The following is a 20,695-nucleotide window of genomic DNA, read 5'->3' on the forward strand; positions in this document are numbered from 1 at the left end:
GTGCTTTTATTCTTTGTTTGCTCCGTCTCCTGCATGCATTCAGTGTATGTTTGTATACCCAGAGGTCCTTGTGCCCATAGTAACAACTAATAGCAGCGGGGAGTGCTTGTGTTGTGTTGAATCATCTGTTAAAGAGCAAAGGAGGAGAAGCGAGCATCAGCTGCCAGATTTATCAGCTCTCTGGCAAAGGTGGGACCAGTAAACAGAGCTGTGGACAAATATTTACCTTTGTGACCTCAATCAGAAACATTTGAATGGCCACAGTGAAGAAATAAAGAAGGAGGTAAGGACTGTCTGAGTTAACTAATTTATACGATATGAATGGCTCAGAGGATGCTCAAGGTTATCAGACAGGGAGGAAACGTTATCCTGTAGCTGTCTATGAGATCGTGCTATGGTGAAATATTCTAATAATGTATCTATAAGTAAAAATAAATCATGTTTCTGACTGCTTGAAATACAATATAAAAATCTAAAACTGAAATGTCTTTATGCAGTCACTCACCAGGAAGTGGAAATCACCAGGAAGATGAATCGAGTGTCAAATTACAAATACGGTAATAGTGTTTACTGTGTAACTGGTAATCATAGCAAATCATAGCAAAATGGGCACTGCATACACAGGGAATATAGAAGTAATGAGACAAAAGCAAGGCTAATCAATGCCAATATATATTGTTATGTTATCAAAAGGCTGATGCACAGGGTAATCTGGAGCACTTCAGTGAGCTGCCATTCTGTGATTCAGATTGTAACAGTATGTGATTAATAATTAAAAATTACAACTTAAACGGACTGAACTTCAATTTGTTTGTTAACTTGCGAAGACTGTGAGTTTCATGAACGTATGAAACCTTCCAACACTCAAAACAAAAAGTCCATCTCGCTCTCAGAACTGTGTGAAAGTGTGCAGAAATGAGAGGTGAGGGCAAACGAAGGAGGCAAGGGCAGAAAAGTAATGGGAGGTGAAGAGGAGAGAATGGCGGGAGAGAAGAGTAGGCAGATGGAAATAAATGAGCCATACAAAAGCAATTCTGTCAACAGCCCTGAGTGGGAAGGAGCTGAGGCTGAGAAGGAGTGCAGGAGGAGGAAATAGATGTTTAGTTTGGGTCCATCAGTAACTCAAACAGACTTGTCTTGCTGCAGGTTGAGTCGTGGGATAAAGAATGTACCCATCTTAGGGCAACGAGATCCAGTTAAATCCTCCGCTAACCTTAGTTTGCTCTGCATATCAACTGGAAGAGAAGGATGCCGAAGCTGAGATCAATAAAAAAAAAAGTGAAAGCACCTCCTCTGGGGATTTTCTGGGATTGAAAATGAAAAACATGCAGCAGTCTGCAGTACAGCCCATCACCCTCCCTCTATAGAGCAGAAATGGATCCTTTTACCGTCACTTTTAATAGCAATTGATTGGTCTCTATGATATTCAGTGTACAGTTTCTCTGAAGGAGGGTTGATCTTGCTTTAAGATTTTGCATGAAGATTGTAACAAAAATGTACAAAATTCGATACACGCATCAGAGGCTTTCATACATAGGTGGCACTAATTATGCATCGCCAGTTTCTGATTTACTCATTTCATGCCCAAACTCACTGCAAAAACACTTAAAATAAAATGACGCTTCAGCATGAATCAGAAGAGGGCCTGTGAGAACCCTATATGAAACAGTGACCCAAAATTTTACAATGATGCAAATTATTATGTAATATGATGTGATGAAACCCGAAATGTAATAACTGGTTGATAATGTAACAAGACCCTGAGCCCGAAACGTTAAAACTTAAAATATTATATTATGGGGCAGGGAAAATGTTTTTCCCCTAATATCGCCATCATTTTATCACATCATAAAGTGAGCCAATGATTTATTGTTTGGATGTGAATTTCTTCAATTTGACCCCCCCCCCCCCCCACACACACACACACACACACACACACATATATCTATATACAGTTTATAGTATTCATGTATGATGGCTATTGCCCAAGTCTTTAATAGTCTTCTGTTCTCGATAATCTGTAATCTATTTCTCCAAATCATCAGTATGTTCATTTAACATATCGAGATCACATTTTTCTGGTTGAATCTTCATCTATCTATATATTGACCAGTTGTTACATTTAGGGTATTATTACAGTATATTTGATAACAATTCGGGTCGTTGTTACATTTTGGGTTGTTGTGACATATCAGGCTCAAACAGGGCACAAGTGCACAGATGGATATTATTATGATGCTTTTCTTTTTTAATATGCATGTGGGAAAGCTGCCAAAGAATTGTGCATTCAACATATTGGTCAAAATAGAACTGATTATAAACATTTGATCACTATCACCCAGTTGCCTCAGGTCTATGATGCAACTTGAGTCGAGTCAAATCATAACCAAGAAAACTGAATAAACAAACCCACAGTGCACAAAAAAAGTAGCACTCAGATTAACAGCCCCTTGATTTACCATCTTCACCTCATTTCTCTTTTTCTCCCCTTTCGCCTCTTGATTTGTCTGTAGCTGTCGATGTGGTGCCTTTTGATTGGCAGACAAGTTATCCCCCTCTCCCCCAATTAGAGGCTAAATTGAGGATTTCAGCAGAAGTGGGAGAAATCACTTTGACTGAACAAGCATGTGTACTGGGTCATTAAAGGATGGGCGCGACAGTGATAAATGTCCCCAGTGAAATGCAGGGGGGGAAGTGTGTAAACACACAGCAAGAAGGACTGTTCCTATTATTTGGCTTGTCACCTACATCAGCCCGTTACTCACAGCAATTAGTGATGGTGTCTTCCAGGAAATGAAAACAAGTGTCCCCAGATTTTTCTGTGATAATGCTTCTCTCATCCCATACTTGCTCTACATTTTTTACCTGCTCTTAAATAAAGTAGATATAAAGTGGTATTTATGGACCAGAATAAAGGGCCAATTCAAAACTAACTCTTCAGCCTCACTCAGCCAACAGCTTTGCTTCAGACTAATTTCTCATAAACTTATATTCTAAGTCAGCTTTTGGGGGTTTGCCATTTCTAAACATTTAAATGTTTCTGGTGATTATTATTTTATTCCAGACATGTCAAAACCATGGAATGGAACAAAATACAAACACATTCTAACATTTTTTTTTTTTTTTTTTTACATACTCACACACATACTAATACTGTATGTATTTCAGTTTACATTATATATATTCTATATGTGCAATGTTTTTGATCCAAATATGTGCAACTTAGTGTCACAGGGGCAGGAGGTGAAGTGAAGCCACCCAGAGTACATCCTTGACAGGACAACACAAAGTCAACAGGCAATTTAGAGTCAACAATGAGCTGCATGTTTTGGGACTGTGAGAGAAAATTGAGGGACTTGGAGTAAAACTCTGCACATGTAAACTCAGCACAGAAAGTTCTGGCCTTTTTATTTTGTTTGGAAGTGAATTTTTATGTTTCTTATTGGCATTGTTGGACAAGTTAGCAAAAATTTGTACTTGAACACTTAAATTACTTACACTTTATGGGACTGAATGATTCACTCAAAGTTCAGCTGGAATTAAATGATGGGCAGACATTTGTTGGGGTTAATCAGCGAGCATTCACAACTGCACATTCTGGCAGAGGGGACACAATATTCAGCACGATGCAGAACTCTGCATAACACCGGTTCTGGAATCCCCGGGTTAATAAGCTCATGACAATGAGAAGGAGCGGCAACAAAACAGCTGCGATAAAATATCAGCATGCAGACAGAAGCAGACAGCTCTCATAAAGGTAGGCTGATGGTTATTTAAGGTATATTTTGGCTCCATGTCGGCAGGGCAATGCGTGCCAATGCTGAGTGAAGGAGGACAGACGGTCTCCAGCTGCTTTAACTTCAGTAATCACTGCTGCATCGTTCATTTCATAATAGTGATCAGACAGGAGCACTTTAATGCATGTGCATTGTATCACCCTGCAGGATATCTGACTGAAAACAATCAAAGTTACTTTTAATGTTCAATTTGGCATTTCTGTGGCACAAATACTGTGCTCAAAATCCGAACATTTGATAAAACAAATCCTGTCAATGAAGTGGAGTCAAAGATAAATTGTTGTTGCATACAGTTCTTAGTACATGTGCACTGTACTTCACACTACCCCTTCACTGTTTGTCTGTTTTTCCATGTCTCAGTGATTTAAAATCACTTCTTTGGAGACCATGCTGGAAGAATCAACATTTCTCGGCTTTCTTCCTTTCTCCTTCAAACACTTGTCCACTGTATAACACTTCAAACAACACTTACATTTATGCATATTGTATGTCTTTATTAGTGGGAGCAAACGTTTTTGTTTCACTTTGGACAAAAAGTGATAATACATTTGATCTTTCACTGTACCAGAAGGCCAAATTGTGATGAGCATTTACCACCAAGTTATATAATTATATATTCCGTCCTATTGATGTTGAAGTGAATAAACTATATATCTGTAATGTCACAACTGGGCAGGGACAGCACAACTGAAAAGTACAAATATTAATAATTTATTAACCAATATATAACAAAAAAAAAGAAGCACAACCTTTAAGAAAATAACTATAAATCACTGGGTTGCGGTAGAATAAACTATCTAAATAATTCATTTGGTTAAAGTAATCGACATGTGAAGATCCTGACAGAGTGCTCCTCATGCACAGGAATGAATACTTAGGAGCACATGTTTGCAAATCAAACAAGAGGAGACACTCAAGTTAATTGAAAGCAGGTGGATGTAATTAATGTGGGACTAGAAACCAGGGAAGGCTCCAGTTACTTAAAATGACAGCAGACTGGAGAGCACAAAATATTATGATGGGAAGAAACATTTTGGAATTCTTTGAGAAATGCCATGAGAGCCACAAATAAATGGGATAAAGATTTTTTTTTTCCATTGATACAAGAGTGGCTCTTTAAAATGGTAGGGGAAGCATAAAGCTCAAAAGACAAATAGTGACACTTTAACTCTTTATGTCTACATCAGGCAGAGATGAAGAAAAACGATTCACAAATGGAGTGAAAATACATTAGGAGGCGTATAGGCCATGGTTCGCTGCAAAATCAAAAAGTACATGTCATTAGAGAAACCACAGAAGGATTTGATTTAAGTAAAGTTTCTTGGGAAATTGTACAAAAATATATGAAAAAAAAAAAAACAGAAATGAAAAGCAAACCAGTCAGAGATGGAGAGAGAGAGAGATTTTCTTCCAGCTGGGCCGTCCGCAGGAAGAAAACCTTTCAGGGAAAAGAGAAGCAGACTGGAACATTTTTTAGTCTCCATTGTGAGACTGCAGCTCAGTAAATCAACATTTCCAATTTTCTGTGTGCACTAACCATTTAAAGTTGGTAATACACCGGGCCAAGACCCATTCAATCAATGACAGCAGAGGCAGTCGAACACTATAGAAGGAGATTTGGCAGCACTGGTTGTTTGCTGCAGTGATTTAGAGCAGGCTGACTTCTGTGACGTCAGAGCTGGAGATTGAATTTTGCATGCTAAAGATGCATGTTTGGAGATCTAAGTAGATAATACATATTGTCATGTAGGCGTCCTCTATTACAGAAAATCCATTATGGAAATAGCTAAACTTTCAAAGGTATGTATGTGTTTATATGAGTAATAGCTCATCAAAAGTTCTATGGTTGTGCTAACCCATGCACATAAAAGACAATGCAGTATTAGAGACATTTCATTGCGAACAGTTCCCTCAGGCAGAGTTTTCTACTGATTTTCTTCCTCCTTCATTTATGTCACTTGCTTCAGGTATGAGTAGTATTTAGTTTGAGGTGTGTGCACTTTTCCCTTTACAAGCATCTAGAAATGAGATTTGTGAGTGAGTGGCCCGTTCTGCTCCAGCCTGCTACCTCCACCTTTAGTTTGATGGTGTCTGTGGACGGTCAGCTTTTATTCACCTATTCAACTTGGGTTTTTAAAAAATGTTTTTTTCTGCCGTCGCGAGGAGATCTTTGAACTTGTTAGAACACAGTAACTATTAGCAGACTGAATTTGGCTTTAGTACCCTTTCATTTAATAATTCACTGAATCATAATGTATTTTTCTATTCAAACGTTGAAAAGTCTTCAGAACAAAGTGGTTGCTTCAATAAATAATAAGTCTGTCATCATTTTGATTTGATATATTTTGGGTGTGATATTCTTTTAAAGTGAGAGAAACAGGTTGGGTTAGTGTTTCTTAACCTTTTCTTGTTTTTGAAATGCATAATTGTGTAAAGCTTCAGAGCTTTAAAGGTGCAATATGTAATAATATTGGTTGATATCGATGTCTCTGTATGGCTATTCCCTTTTAAAGGTGTTTTATTGCATAATCCCCTTCCTACCACAGCCTTGAGCGGAGGTGGTAGCATACCTCCATACTCAAGGTGATGACTCAACCTAATGTCCCACCATTAGGGCCATCCATCCAATGACTCTACTGTTTTATCCTGCTTAGGGTCACATGACACTGCAACCGACCCCATCATACTATACAAATGGTCATGAACATGCAAAGCCCACACAAACTCCTGGCTTAGATTTCAACCCACAACTCAAGAGTGCCTGAGTCACGCCTGTTTAGTTTTGCAATTCAAGTTTGCACTGCAAAATGGAGTTGAGTCACTCAAAGGTGTGGCTGTCAAGAAATTGAGTTTATTTCTCTCATTCCATTCAATCCATCTTACAAAATTACATGAATTAGGAAAATATGCTCTGATTCTTAAGAGTTTTCTTTTGCTTTGTCTCTCTCTTCCAGGGGTCCAATGGGTCCGATGGGCAGCCCCAAGCCTGGCATGCAACAGGGAGGCCATGGGGGAGGAGGAATGGGAGGAATGGGAGGAATGGGAGTAAGCATGGGAGGTATGGGAGGAGGCATGGGTGGAGGAATGAGTGGAGGAATGGGAGGAGGCATGGGTGGAGGAATGGGAGGGATGGGTGGAGGAATGAGTGGAGGAATGGGAGGAGGAATGGGTGGAGGGATGGGAGGGGGAATTGGAGCAGGTATGGGCACAGGTGGTGGAATTGGATCCAGAGCTGGCGAGCCTTACCGCTTGGCCACGCATGATACTCCGACCTCCCCTCGGCATATGCAGTCCAGTCAGGGGTCCAGCATGGGCCACGGTCCGGGATCTGGTCACGGGATGGGTCACGGTCCAGCTGGGCAGGGCATGGGAGGTCATGGCGGTCAAACTCAAGGTCAGCATGCCTCACGTCGCAACCTTCAAGTCGACTTCAGCGGCTCAGGTGGCTCCAGGACAGGTCGTTCTCCCTCCGTGTCCCCTGACCGCGGTGTGACGCCCACCTCACCCTACTCGGTGCCGCAGATCGCGCCCATGCCGAGCAGCAAGCTGTGCCCAGTGTGCACCACCACAGAGCTGTCCAACCCACCGGCTGTACCCAACTACAACACCTGCACCCAGTGCAAGGCCACCGTCTGCAACCAGTGTGGATTCAACCCAAACCCTCACCTCACTGAGGTAGGTCAAATTCAATATGTATTGTGGGAGAGAGTGCATTTATCTCGATGTGCGAAAGGCTGAAGGAGTTATCCATCTGCCTTAGAGAAATAAATCATATGATTAGGCTTATTTACAGTCTGGGGCTGAGTGCTTGGGTGTGAATGTAATGTTCAGCCACAAGTCGATGTTTTAGATTTGTGCTTGAAACCAGATTTAAAAAAAAAAAGGTCTGCTAAACTAATGGAGCAAAATCCTGCTCTATTTGGTGAAAGAGTTTAGTTGAACTTTGAGTGAAATTGAACCATCGTGAGTTTATGAAGAGAATGAGTCAGAGAGGAGGAAGTGATCAGAGAAGTGCGAGAGATGGTTTCAGGCGAGGAAGATAAATGAGGTCAGAAAGAGAGGTGGAGAGAGAGAAATGAGAAGAAAACCCAGGTGGCGATCCATTTGCACAACTGTGAAATATGTGCATGCACATTGTGAAAACCACAAGAGAAAATGTACAAATTAAGACAATAATGAGTGTTGCATGAAGGAGGTCGGGTTTGCTTTAAGGAACCCTGGTCCTCGAGAGCCGCAGTCCTGCACGTTTTCAACGTGTCCTCACAGCAACACAGCTGACAGCAATTAGTGGCTCGTTATCAAGCTTTGTGCAGAGCCTCATCATGAGAACTCAGGTGTGTTTGGGCAGGGAAACATCTAAAACACGCAGGGCTCCCTACCCCTGCATTAAGGGGTCTGGGGGAATTTGTGATGTACCGGGAATGTAAATATTGAACAAGGTGCAGTAATCTTTGGTGGCGCTTTCTTCCATTGTCGTATTAGGAAATTCTGTTATCAATGCGCCACTGTTGCCAAAACTTCAACGAAATTGTGTCATTGCTAGTCAGATGGATGGATGGATGGATGGATAGATAGAATCAAGTGAAACAATAAACTGAGTAGCTTCCAAGAATGAAGATAAATATGGTGGCCACGTGAATGAGAAGGATGAAGCTTTATGATGTGATATTATGGCAATTATACTGTCAAATGGCCACGAATCCCTGTTTGTTTTTAATATATCAGAAGGATAATCTGTGGCTGATTGAGTGCAGCACAACAGTTTATCTTTTACTACTACATCACAAGATACTTTTATATATTTAACAGGAGTCTATTAAAACATGTTCAATAAATGCCATTCCAAATTCAAAGACATAATGGTGTAAATAATCGGGATTTCAATATTGCCCAAAATAATCGTGATTATGATTTTTTCCATAATTAAGCAGGCCTAATAGATAGATAGATAGATAGATAGCAAACAGTGTAAACAAATTTAGGCAGTATAAACAATATAAACAATTAAATTACTTGCAGTAAATTTACAGCGTAAACAAATATAATCATTCTAAATGATGAAAGCAAATATGACTAAAGTCACATCTCAGTAATGAGATGTCGTAGAATTGCACATAAAGCAGTATATTGGGGGAAATGATAGTAGTGAGTATTGCATTAATGAATTGAGGCAACCTACACACATTTCCTGACACACAGATGTGATGTGAAGACATGAACCTCAAAGGAAGGAATTAAAATGGAAATAAAACTGGAATAATCAATATGACTAAAGTTTTTCAGCAGCAGATGGATGGATGAGTGGGAGGAAGAGGAGGTTAAGAGTCCCTCTCTTTGATTGAGAGGTTGACACTTGCCTTGGGTGACAGGTTCAAGCCATCAGCTTGGTGTCTGCATATGGTGACAACATCTCAAATCTTAGCATCCTGGGCAGATAAAAAAAAAAAAAAAGAAATAAAAAAAGAAATGTCGACAGACACGACAACCACATAAGGCCACCACGTTTCATACACAAGCCTCTGCCTCCGGCTGGTGACAGATCCAGGAGCTTTTCATTGGCAGACAGCACAATCAACACTCTGCTGGATTAAACAAACTGTGGTTGTGTTGTTGTGTCTCGTCTGTTTGTTTTCTTTGGCACAGTGACACCAGAATCATCACTCGCCCTGATGCTCCATGCTAACACATTAGCATATTAGCATAGTGAATGACTAATAGAAATACTCAAGGTTACATATTGACACATTGTCCTGATAATGAATAGTCTTGTCATATTTTGGGTTTTTTTAGATGTTAAGAGTTTTTGCATATTCTATTGTTCATAATGAAAATAAACTCATCTGACTTTGAAAGCTTGTATTCAAAGTCAATACGATTTAGTTTTTAAGACATTTTACCTTTCATCTGAGAGGCTTTATAAGTTCTAATGAATCTGGGAGTGTATATGGATTTTAACTTTATTATGAGTGCCTTTGGTATCAAAAATAGCTTATTGTATAGCTTTGTGTTCAAATGCTTTCAACTATATTTATTCAACCCTATTTAAAGAAAGCATGTTCGTGATGGAAATACACTGAAAAGATCATGTTCATTATCCGTGAGGGTTGTCTATTCTGATAAAATATTCCGAATTAAAAAGAAAGTTTGTATGGGGCAGGAAAGTAGCACCTGATTCCCCAGATTATGTGAATGCATTGTGATCGCAGAGCTTTGTGATGAAGGATATTGTGGAAAGACAAATTCCTGACTGAAGTCGCTTTTTACCTCTCAATTTATTTCATGCCAACTTATTAACCTGGAGCTCGACATCCATCCATCCTCTGCACTGCTTTGTCCAGCTGTGGGTCACTGACATTGAGCTGGAGGCATATGTCAAATATTAATGACCGAACCCGGTAAAAGAGGGTGAAGCAAGATAGAAAGATGGAAAAGATAACAAATGATAACATTTGATTAATCATCCCCACATGCCTGCTGTATCGACATCATGTGTCATCGATAGGAAGACCAAGCAAATCCCAATGTAGCCCTCCGCTCACACGGGCATGTCGGCACAAGCAGTCCAGTTTGTGGATGTGTGAGTGAGTGTCTGTGATCTTTTTTCCTTTCATTGTTGGACCTGTAAACTGGGCAGTCACATAATTGTAGGATCTGACCTACTTTCTGTGCCCAAAATGCCCCACGATGTCTGAAATGTACTCGTGGCTTTAAATTACATAACAGCGCAAACTGGAAATCAAGGACTTGTCTACTGCACTGTTGCAGCATTTATTCTTTGGATTACTTAATTACAACAACTCCTTAACAATTCCTTGAATTTTGATGACGAAAACACACACCAGTAATAATTCATTTAGATTGTTAAAATATTTAATATTAAACATGAAATAGAGAATCACTGAATTTTATTTCAAAGAAAGAAAGATTTGGCGTTAATTCACAAATAATGTGTGATTAATTGAACATGTTGTAACTGTTTGAGGGGGCCCCGGTTAAAATGTAGTTTTAGGGCTAAACTACATTTGCGTTAAGGTTATTGTTTGGTTGAGAAAACTTGTGATAAATAAAAATTGTGCAGAGAACATTCATGCACTGAAACATCACATGTTTTAGAAAAGATTTGTTTCAATCCAGCGCAAAGCCTGTGTTCTATGTATAGTTAACTTCAGCAATCAGATGATGAATAATTAAGCAATTACATTTTTTTGCTGCATAGGTCACAAACAATGAATGTTCTCAGTCCAATAAGTGTGTTCATCTTGTTTGTGTAAAAGTGAGCCTTCTTCAGCGCTAAAACAAAGAACAAAGAAAGCTGGCATGATCATGTTCATGCACATGTACTTTTCTGGCTCGATATTCACCTGCTTTTGCAGCGATCCCTTTACACTAACTAACATTACTGACTCTGACCAGGGGGGGTTCCTGGATGAAGCTGCTGTGACTGCTGGACAGGTCTGAGGTACCTGTAGTTACCCAATCACAATCCTGAAGTACTGCATGTTCTAGGTATCACTCACAGTGTCCATTTGCAAGGTTGTTATATTTGTTTTCTAATTGATTTTTGGTAGTTTTTACTTTTTGTGGTGGTTCAGTTTTCATTGTTTATAGCAGACATGTACCAAATGACAAAGAACAAAAGTTATTTACCACAGCTTAAAAAGCATCCATGTGTACGTCTGTGTGTGTGTGTGTGTGTGTGTGTGTGAGAGAGAGAGAGAGAGTGCAAGAGAGAGAGAGAGAGGAAGAGAAGAAGAAGAGAATGATTGCTGCAGGTTAATAAATGGTGGGCAATGCTAATGAAGTAGAAGTAGGGAGGAGTTGATAAGCCTCTAACTTAGGGATTTGCTTTGCACTTGTGATAAATTAAAACATTTATAATCACAGACACACACACACACACACACACACACACACACACACACACACACACACACACACACACACACACACACACACACACACACACACACACACACACACACACACACACACACACACACACACACCTTTCAATCTATATATTTAGTTTTTGACATGATGTATGTCATTCCAACTTAAACTCTATTACTCAAACCTTTAAGACGAATCAGAACTACAGTACTACAGTAATGGTAACACCTCATACACACACACACACACACACACACACACACACACACACACACACACACACACACACACACACACACACACACACACACACACACACGCACAGATGTACGCACGCATCACATAAAAACACATTCACACTCCCACTTGGCCCTGACATAATTCATGCATGAAGGCTGTGCAATAAATTGTGATGTTAATTAATTGAAGAGACCCTCAGAGATTTCCTGCAGTGAAAGATGGAAAACACAACAGTATAAATCCTGCTCATCATCTCAGCAGAAAAAGAAAAGTCTAACCATTTTTCTCACACACATTTGTAAGAAATAATATGTAATTTAAATTTGTACATGTTTAAATTAAATTTTTCTAACCCTTGAATTAATATTCAGTTTGAACCATAACCACAGGAGTCCTGCACACAAGGCTGTGCTGCTTTTGATTTCAGCCCCTCAGTCCTGGAGAGATGAATGTCCTGGTCCTGCTGTTGTTTGGATTCCTATGAATTATGGATTAGCTCTCAGATGCTGTTAATGTTCACTATCTTCTCCATCAAAGTCCTTAATAATCAATGATCCCTCAGTCCTTTCAATCTAATAAACAGTGCCACCCTGCAAACCTCGTTACTCTAATGCAGTTTACACTATTAGGCAGACTCAGCCCAACAGCTGCAGAAGATTAATTCATGTCAGCCTGTCAGGTACGCTTATTTACTTCATTCAAATTTCAATGATTTGCTCAAAAACAATTAACTTTTATAAGCCCTGATTAAATCATCGTGTTTCTCGACTGAGTATGCATGTTGGAAAGACTTCCATATAAAACTGACTTAAAGTATGTCTGCCATCATATGAACACACCCTATGTTTGCAGCCGTTGCCTTTCATGTTTTAAGCGTAATACGAGCTGCCTCTGCAGCCTTGTTGTGTCTGCTGCCTTGGATTAATGCCTAAACTGAACATTATCCATTGTTATCACAGCTAATCAATGCACTATGTCCTGGTAATCTAATAAGCAGTGCGAGGCTCCATATCCATTGGACTACGCACTGATTCAATTTACATCAGATAACATTTAGCAGACTTAGCCAGGCGAGCCAAAGAGATTATTTTATATTAACAATTAGGTATGTTTCATTAGTATTTATTAAGCACAGAGCCATACGTGTTGCCCAGGAATGCTTGCAGAGGAGTTGTTGTTCAAGTTAACTCGTTCAAAGCAGGATAAACCTCCGAATTATGAGCAGAAAAGGGAAACAACAAGATGCTGTACATATTTTCTGATCCCTCCTTCTGTCACAATTCCAACTAACTTGCTGCTCATAACATCACAGATATTGACTTTACCTCAGGCTCCTCTACTGTTTTCACAGTTGAACGCATTCTGGCAATGCAATAAGTACTGCCAGCATCCATATCTGGTTATGTTCTGACACTTTTTCTATCAGATAGCAGTGAGAGGACTAAACCAGCAGACTGACACCAATTACTCGGCTGAAGCGAAGGATCAGAGAGAAGTTATGATCGATATGTCTAATTCAGGAGGACTGGCATTTAGCGAATTTATTCTTAATGGTGTTAATTGACCTTTGTGTCCAGTGATGAGCCCTTTGGTTTGAGGAATCCTGCGCCACAATACTGTGCATCCACTTGTTATATATCTGACAGAGCTGTATGGCACAGTATCTGCACAAGGAAGGAAATTAAATGTCAATGTGTTTTTCTCATGAGCATTTCTCCACGTGAAGCAGCCAGGTTACCAACCACACATATGATTTATTTAGGACATTGCATCTAAAATGCAAAGACAGTCTGATTGGAGAAATGAATTGGTTGTTTCCCAGAATGCTTTCTTCTCAAATAAATAAGCACTAACTAATATTTCTTCAATAAAACTGATGCCCCGTTTACACAACATTGTAGTTTAGTGAAAACACAAAATTCTTGTTGCGTTTGCGTTGAGTCCGTTTACACGACAATGTAGGTCAGAGCCACTGAAAATGCAACTTTTTGAAAATGCCTCCCAAGGTGGAACTTTTCAAAAACACTCCAACTCTGTCTCCGTGGAAATGTTGCTACTTCGCATGGGCACCACAGTAATTTTAAATAGTTCTTCTGCACATGCCACAATAACAACAATGGCCGCCTCCAGAGTGTCACGACTCCCAGTCCATAATCTCCTGGGATTTGGTAGTTTCATCGTCGAGTCACCTGGAATAGCAATCCAACTTCGTTTGTCCATACGAATGTCTGTGTACTCACCACTGTTTATGTTTATAGTGTAAGGTTCTCTACAAGCATGCGTGTGTTTACAAATACAAACAACAGCACCTGTTAGTGGCCCAACAGGAAAAAGGGTTGCCCTCTCAACCCAAAACCTTTCTGAAATGAAATTGCAAAAATTATGTTTTCACTTGAAACGTTGCAGTGTAAAAGGGGCTTAAAATGTTTTACGTAAAATGATTAATGAAATGCATAACACAATAAGAAATCTATTAGGTTAAATGTAAAACTAAGAAATGGTTGATGTTTTATTTGTCAATTCATCGAGAATGAGGATATTATGATTCAAAAAATTCAGAAAATTGGGAACGCTCCTTAACAAATTACTATTTTTGATATTGCTTTGATGTCATTTCCTTATTATCTTTTCAAATGCTGTTTGTACTAAAAGATATGAGCCATACTTTTGTTTTTAGTGTCCTTTAGTAAATAATACTAGGTCATGTTTATCCATGTTTATTTATGGACCTCAAGAGTTGATTATATGATGTTAAATGAACCTTAGTTTGATGGAGTAATACTGAAAAAGTACCTCAAATATATTGCGATTATGGTGTTATATTTGTAATGTACTACTTCTACCCCTGGTCATCAGTCATCTTGATATATTGAGTACATTTGCATCTTAGTTTAGCATAAAACAACCATCCAAAGCTGAGGGGAATCAAGATGAGTAAATGAGTTACTGGAAATTATATGTACCACCGGGTTATTGGTTTTATCCAATGTTTAATAGGAGTTTTACTCGGTCAATATCAGGATTAGACTGATCTCTGTTTTTAGAATATCCATTCCAGAATTACAGGGAGGATTGTTCTTGCTTAGAGGGATAAGTAGCGTCTTGGAATGAACCAGACGAACCCCGGATCATTTGGTGTTTTGTGTGTGATGCGTGTTGCGCGCCGCAGTCATCGGTTTAGTGCCTTAAAAGGATAAACCCTGAGTGTTGCAGCACTTTATGAATATGGATGAGAATATTGAAACACCCACACGACGTGCATTTGCTACTCGCTTCTGCGAGTTATTCAATCCTCGATAAAGTACACCTGGGAAAGCTTGTGAAAAGCCCTCATTGTGCCGGCTCTTATCTAAATGCAGGTTGGAACAAAGAGGAGTGCAGGGCAGGTTGTCACCTTTTCCACATGTTTCAAGGTTTTGTTTTTGAAAGAAAAAAAAAAAAAAAAAAATCTATATGGTCTATTAATCAGTAAAGTTTCTTTGTACATTTATACACTCAAGTGGAAATCAAACTTTTGTTTGCTTTCACTCATTTGCAGTGTGATTCATGGTAGACTTCTTATTTCTTATTGGGTGTTAAATTCTCTTGTAATTAAGCTACAGGGAATATTCACAGGCCAACTTTCTAACTACTACTTCAAACCAACGTATTGCAGTGTTATAGTGGCAGAGCTTCCTTTTTCACCCTCCTGTTTATTGTGTGCTTGCATATGGACCGAGGCTATGATTCAAATTTTAACTAAGCCCACAAATTTCTATTAGGACCAAAACAATACGTCCACTACAGGACTGATCTCTGCTGTTTGCTAAAGACAGAAAATCCAACTGAAAGCTTGAGCAGAGCTGATTTGGAGGGGAAGTGAAATCTGTCCATCTTTAACACACATGCTGAAAACCCTTCATATAAAAAACCAAACAAAAACATTTTAATGGCACCAGTGAAACTAAGCAACTTGAACTGGACTCTGTAATACACAATAGATTACATACACTAACAGATCCACCAGCAGCAGTGGTCATGCAAACCAATGCATGTTCAGTTAATAGAAATTGACTGACGGTGAGTTCAGGCATGCTCAGAAAGTTCCCATTCACTGGATGAGTGCTCAAACAACAACCTCTGTGTAGCAAATTTAAAGTCTGCTGATAAATTATGATGATAATGACGATAAACGGACAGATCGACATTAAATTATTATTCCTCACTGCTACTTTTCATATCTGACTAACTTTGTATTTTGCCTCGCCTTGCTAAGCTTGTCAAGCAGAAATTTGTTTTATGACGTGCACATCCAATCTCCATCAAGCTACACCAAATCTGCTTCTTTCAGTGAGAAAACAATTTGCATTTTTCCTCTCCTTGTTAGCTGGGAGTGAATCATTTTCAAAATAATTTCTCCTTGTAAATTTGTGAGGACATTAATAAGAAATCTTGCACACATTACATCAGACACTCTGCCCATGCAGGGTCTCCATTGTGTCAGCAGCAGCCTGAATTGGATAAAGCTGGAAAGAAGATGGATGGCCCTTAAAACCTCAAGAACAACAATGAGAGAAACATACAACTGGTTTCAAATTCACAACAATGTCATTATCGCAGTAATAAGGCAGCAGCAAAACAACTTAGTTAGATATTTTGAGACCATTTTTGTCCAAAAATGACAATAAATACAAATAAATATGACTATAATTATAAATTAACTCTGAAAGGTATGCAAATATTACCCTGATACAACACCACCCATACAAGTGAAAACATTGACTATCATTATTAACATTCGGCTCATTTTTTTAAGATCCAGCATCACAACTCCAAACCTGCTGATGAAAACTAAAATAGGCTGGCTCTTTGTCTGCCCCAGCACTGCGGTGTGACGGCGTAGTACATAGTACACGTGTGGTTTGCCAACATAAAAATAGACTCAGGTAGATTTCAGGTCATAATCATTCTTCATTTCTGTCACTTTTTTTGCACCACAAAGTGATTTACTTGGCTGCTTGCACCTGTTCAGCTCCCAGGACGATTCTGTTTGAGCCACCGCAGCTTGCTGATGAAAGCAGTTCGGCCACAGCAGCCAGCACCGGCACTAATGGCAATGAGTAAATGAAACCATACAAAGCAAAGCATTAAACAACACAAGCCAGCAGAAAAATGCTGACATGGTGTCATGCCTGTTTACCAGCAAATTAAAAGTTACTTAATACATCACTGTGTAAATGTAAATAAATCTTCCTTTTGAGTTCACAAGAGTTCGAAGATATTTCTTGGAGCCACTGGTGCCGATTTAACTTTGCTACTAGCAGCTTCGTCTTTATCTTGTTTCTCTGCTCAGCTTTTTTGGCAGCATGTCTTCCTCCTTGTAGCCTGTTTGTTGTTCTACAGACTCTGTGCTAATTTTAGACTCAGTGTGCACATGGAGAATAGATGTAGTGCGTGTGCATGTGTGTGGGTGCGCGTGTGTGCGTGTGCACACTCTGTATTAATTAGTTTTTCCATGAAATCTGCAATCCTCTCCAATCATGGCACCTGCCTCTCACACACTATCTGTGTGTGTGTGTGTGTGTGTGTGTGTGTGTGTGTGTGTGTGTGTGTGTGTGTGTGTGTGTGTGTGTGTGTGTGTGTGTGTGTGTGTGTGTGTGTGCGTGTGTGTGTATGTGCAAGACTTCATTGTGTTCAGTAATCAGGAGCTCAAATACACAGTTGTTTTCTGACTCCAGCTCCACAAGTAAAGTAATAATGTGTTGACAGTGAATTGGTGACACTTATGTTCAATTAAAACACAAACCAATAACCAATCAATAGTTTGTTACTGGTTGAATATCCAAGACTTTACAATCCTTTTTGAGGTACTGTCAATGCTACATTTTAGTACTTTATATCTATGTTTCATTAAGTTTTTAACTGTTTCGGCTGGTCTGATTTGAGCTCTTTCAGTGGTTTTCAGAGTGTGCTGCGGGCCTCCAGTAAAACAACAGGGAGGTGCCTTATCAGCCTGATTTTGTCAGCATTGTGGTTCAAACTGATTAAAAGTATTTCTTTCTGACAAGCCGAATCCAAATAAAGCAAGTTGGCTATGGCCACATTTTTTATTTGAATGACCTGCATGTGGAGAGATTTCCTTACAAATTGCTCACTTCAGGCTTTATCTTGATAGCATATTGAATTGAAGTGAGAACAACTAGTTAGGGCTTTGACCGAGACAGGAACCCATCCATCTCGAGCTGTTTGTTTTGTGATCAGCTGATAAAATGACCCGACCATTCAATCTCACCAGGAAACAGGTAAAGCAGAAGCAGAAGCAACAGTCACTTTTTAAACATCATTGTCATATTCATCAAACTAACAACAGCAATGATAATGTCTGGCTTCAACCATTGCAGATTCGTAACAAATCTTTCCCACTCAAATGTCTCGCTCTTCGACGTGTGCTGTGGCAACGTGCGAATGAGTGTGTGATGAAAACAGGAAAGAAAAGGTGTCGGGAGTGTGAAAGGAAAGGTGGAAATGCAGATGAAATCCACAGCAAGAGAGAGGAGGTGATGAGAGCGCATGAGGGGAAAGAGAAAAGGAGCGGTGGAGGCACAGGTACATGAAAACAGACTGAACTATGATTACATGACCGAGGACATTTGCACATGTTATCATCGTCGGTTGTGTCTGATAGAGAGAACATTCCAGTTAATTTTGGAGTTATTCCTGTACTTCATCGCAGCTAATTAAACCCCACAGCACTGAACTGCGAAAGACAACACGATTGTCACCACCAGAACTTCACAGATTCTTCGCTGACGGCTTACGCACCAGCTGTCAGACCGCCACCTGGGAGCATTAAAGATGCCATTTCTGACGAACCAAAGAGAAAGTGTTAGCGGAAATAATTACCTGGCATTATGAGAAAATATCTCTCAGGTGAGGTTTCCATAATATAAAGGAAATCACAATCATTATGGGGATTCAGTCATTTCATTAAATGCGATAGAGAATAAGGGAGAAGTACACAGATCTTCTCACGATAATGAAACAAAAGCTCATAAAGCTTCATGTAACAGCATCAACACTTGTACCCCTTAAGGACCATATATGATCACTGCTTCAGCCATGTGCACTGTCGCTAACAACAGTAACAAACTACTGTAAGCTTGTGCTTGACATCTTAAAGCAGTTTAGTTTGATCGACATTCCACAGGGGAACTAAAGCCTGATCCAGTCTGGATATGTCCCCCACAGGATCATCTCAGGGCAAGCACACGGAGAGACACAATCACGTTCACGCATATTCACATCAACAGACAATTAAACAACACCAATTGATCATATTTAGCTTGTATTTCTTTAGACTGCAGGCAGAAGAAAATGTAGCTGGAATAAATGCAAATTTGTCTCAGGAAGGTTCAGCGCTTGTGATCAAACCAGGGCCTTCGTGTAACTTGCAAGCTAATCATTACTTGCATATTATATGCAATGTGACTTGTGTTACATTACATCGCATGTTAGGTTTAACTGTCTTATGGATTTGAGTGAAGTGAAATATATTACAAAATGTAGGAACCCTAACTTCACAAAGTCCAATTGTTCATTCATCCAACCATTCTCCAATGTCAATCGTTCCATGACCACATAAATCTACATATAGATTATTTGATAAATCTGAACCAATTGATGGTCTGTGTTTGTAATGTGATACAATGAGGAGGTATCTTAGACTTGGCTCCTAGAAAGCCAGTGATGACTATTTTATTGACTAATGCATGAGGCAACTCAGGATCATGGAGGGTTTGAGGTGATCTCGGCTGTCGAAGGACACATGTAGGGTACACTCTGAATAGATCACACTGATGGGGAATTTCTGATGACTGCACCAATTAAGTCCAGGCAGGTTTTTGGACCGTGGTTGGTAGAACATGCAAGCTCCCCACACACAGACCCCAGAGACTTGAACCAGGGATATGTTCTCGTCGAGCTGAGCGTGCTGACCACGTAGGTTTACAACTGCTCCATCACATATCAGACAAGTGGACCGGTAACTCTCAAGCACAGTAGGTCAAGTTTCATAGATGCATTCTCTGTGAATGTATAAACTTTTTACCAATTACCTTTCAAGGTTTAGGAAAAATAATTCTCTGTAATCCGGCGAAAATGTGCTCTGTGAAACTAATTCAATCACACCGTGTAAATAGAGGTGATGCCAGCTGAGCTGTGAGAGAAACACAATTCCAACGAGCGACAAGCAAGGCTGCTTCTCGGTGTCTCTGCAGCTACACCCGATAGCCGCTGCTAATGATAATAGTTGTAATGAAGTTAATGACACAGGTTCCTGAAATCATACTTTGGTAATTACCTCTTACGTAGCCCAAAAATTACATAATACATTTATCAACCTAATAGCCATTTTTCCAACCGAAGAAGTGGAACTCGCTGCGCGTAAAAGGCCCCAAAACAATGATGTTTTCTCTGTAATGACAGACATGACAGGGGCGACCTGAATGAGAGGATGTATTTTCATCACTGCATGCAGAGGATAATGATTATAATTCAGATAACACCTCAAACGTAGATAAATATAGTGGCTGCTTTGAGCTCATCACTTCTTTTGTGTTGGTTGGGTGAAGACTGTCTTTTATGCAATGTTTCAGAACAGATCTTTATCTTCACTTGCAAAGTCTCCGTCATGCACTGACATAATGGCAGGATGCATTTAATAGTCACCACCATCACACCACCATCTTTCTGCTTAATGTTGTTTGATTACAAATTGTTGCCAGCAAATG

At 39.6% G+C, this 20,695-nt stretch overlaps 1 protein-coding gene across 1 annotated transcript in view; it reads left to right on the top strand.

Moving 5' to 3' along the window:
- Positions 1-20,695, top strand: part of bsna (bassoon presynaptic cytomatrix protein a) — a gene marked incomplete at both ends in the record, with an annotated part of 136,329 nt that overhangs the window by 26,547 nt on the left and 89,087 nt on the right. Inside the window, one exon of the mRNA XM_080496391.1 lies at positions 6,752-7,472. Coding sequence (XP_080352517.1) covers positions 6,752-7,472 — 721 coding nt within the window. The remainder of the gene's footprint in view (positions 1-6,751; positions 7,473-20,695) is intronic.

Source organism: Blennius ocellaris (assembly GCF_963422515.1).
Source record: "Blennius ocellaris genome assembly, chromosome: 5".
NCBI classification, from domain to species: domain Eukaryota; kingdom Metazoa; phylum Chordata; class Actinopteri; order Blenniiformes; family Blenniidae; genus Blennius; species Blennius ocellaris.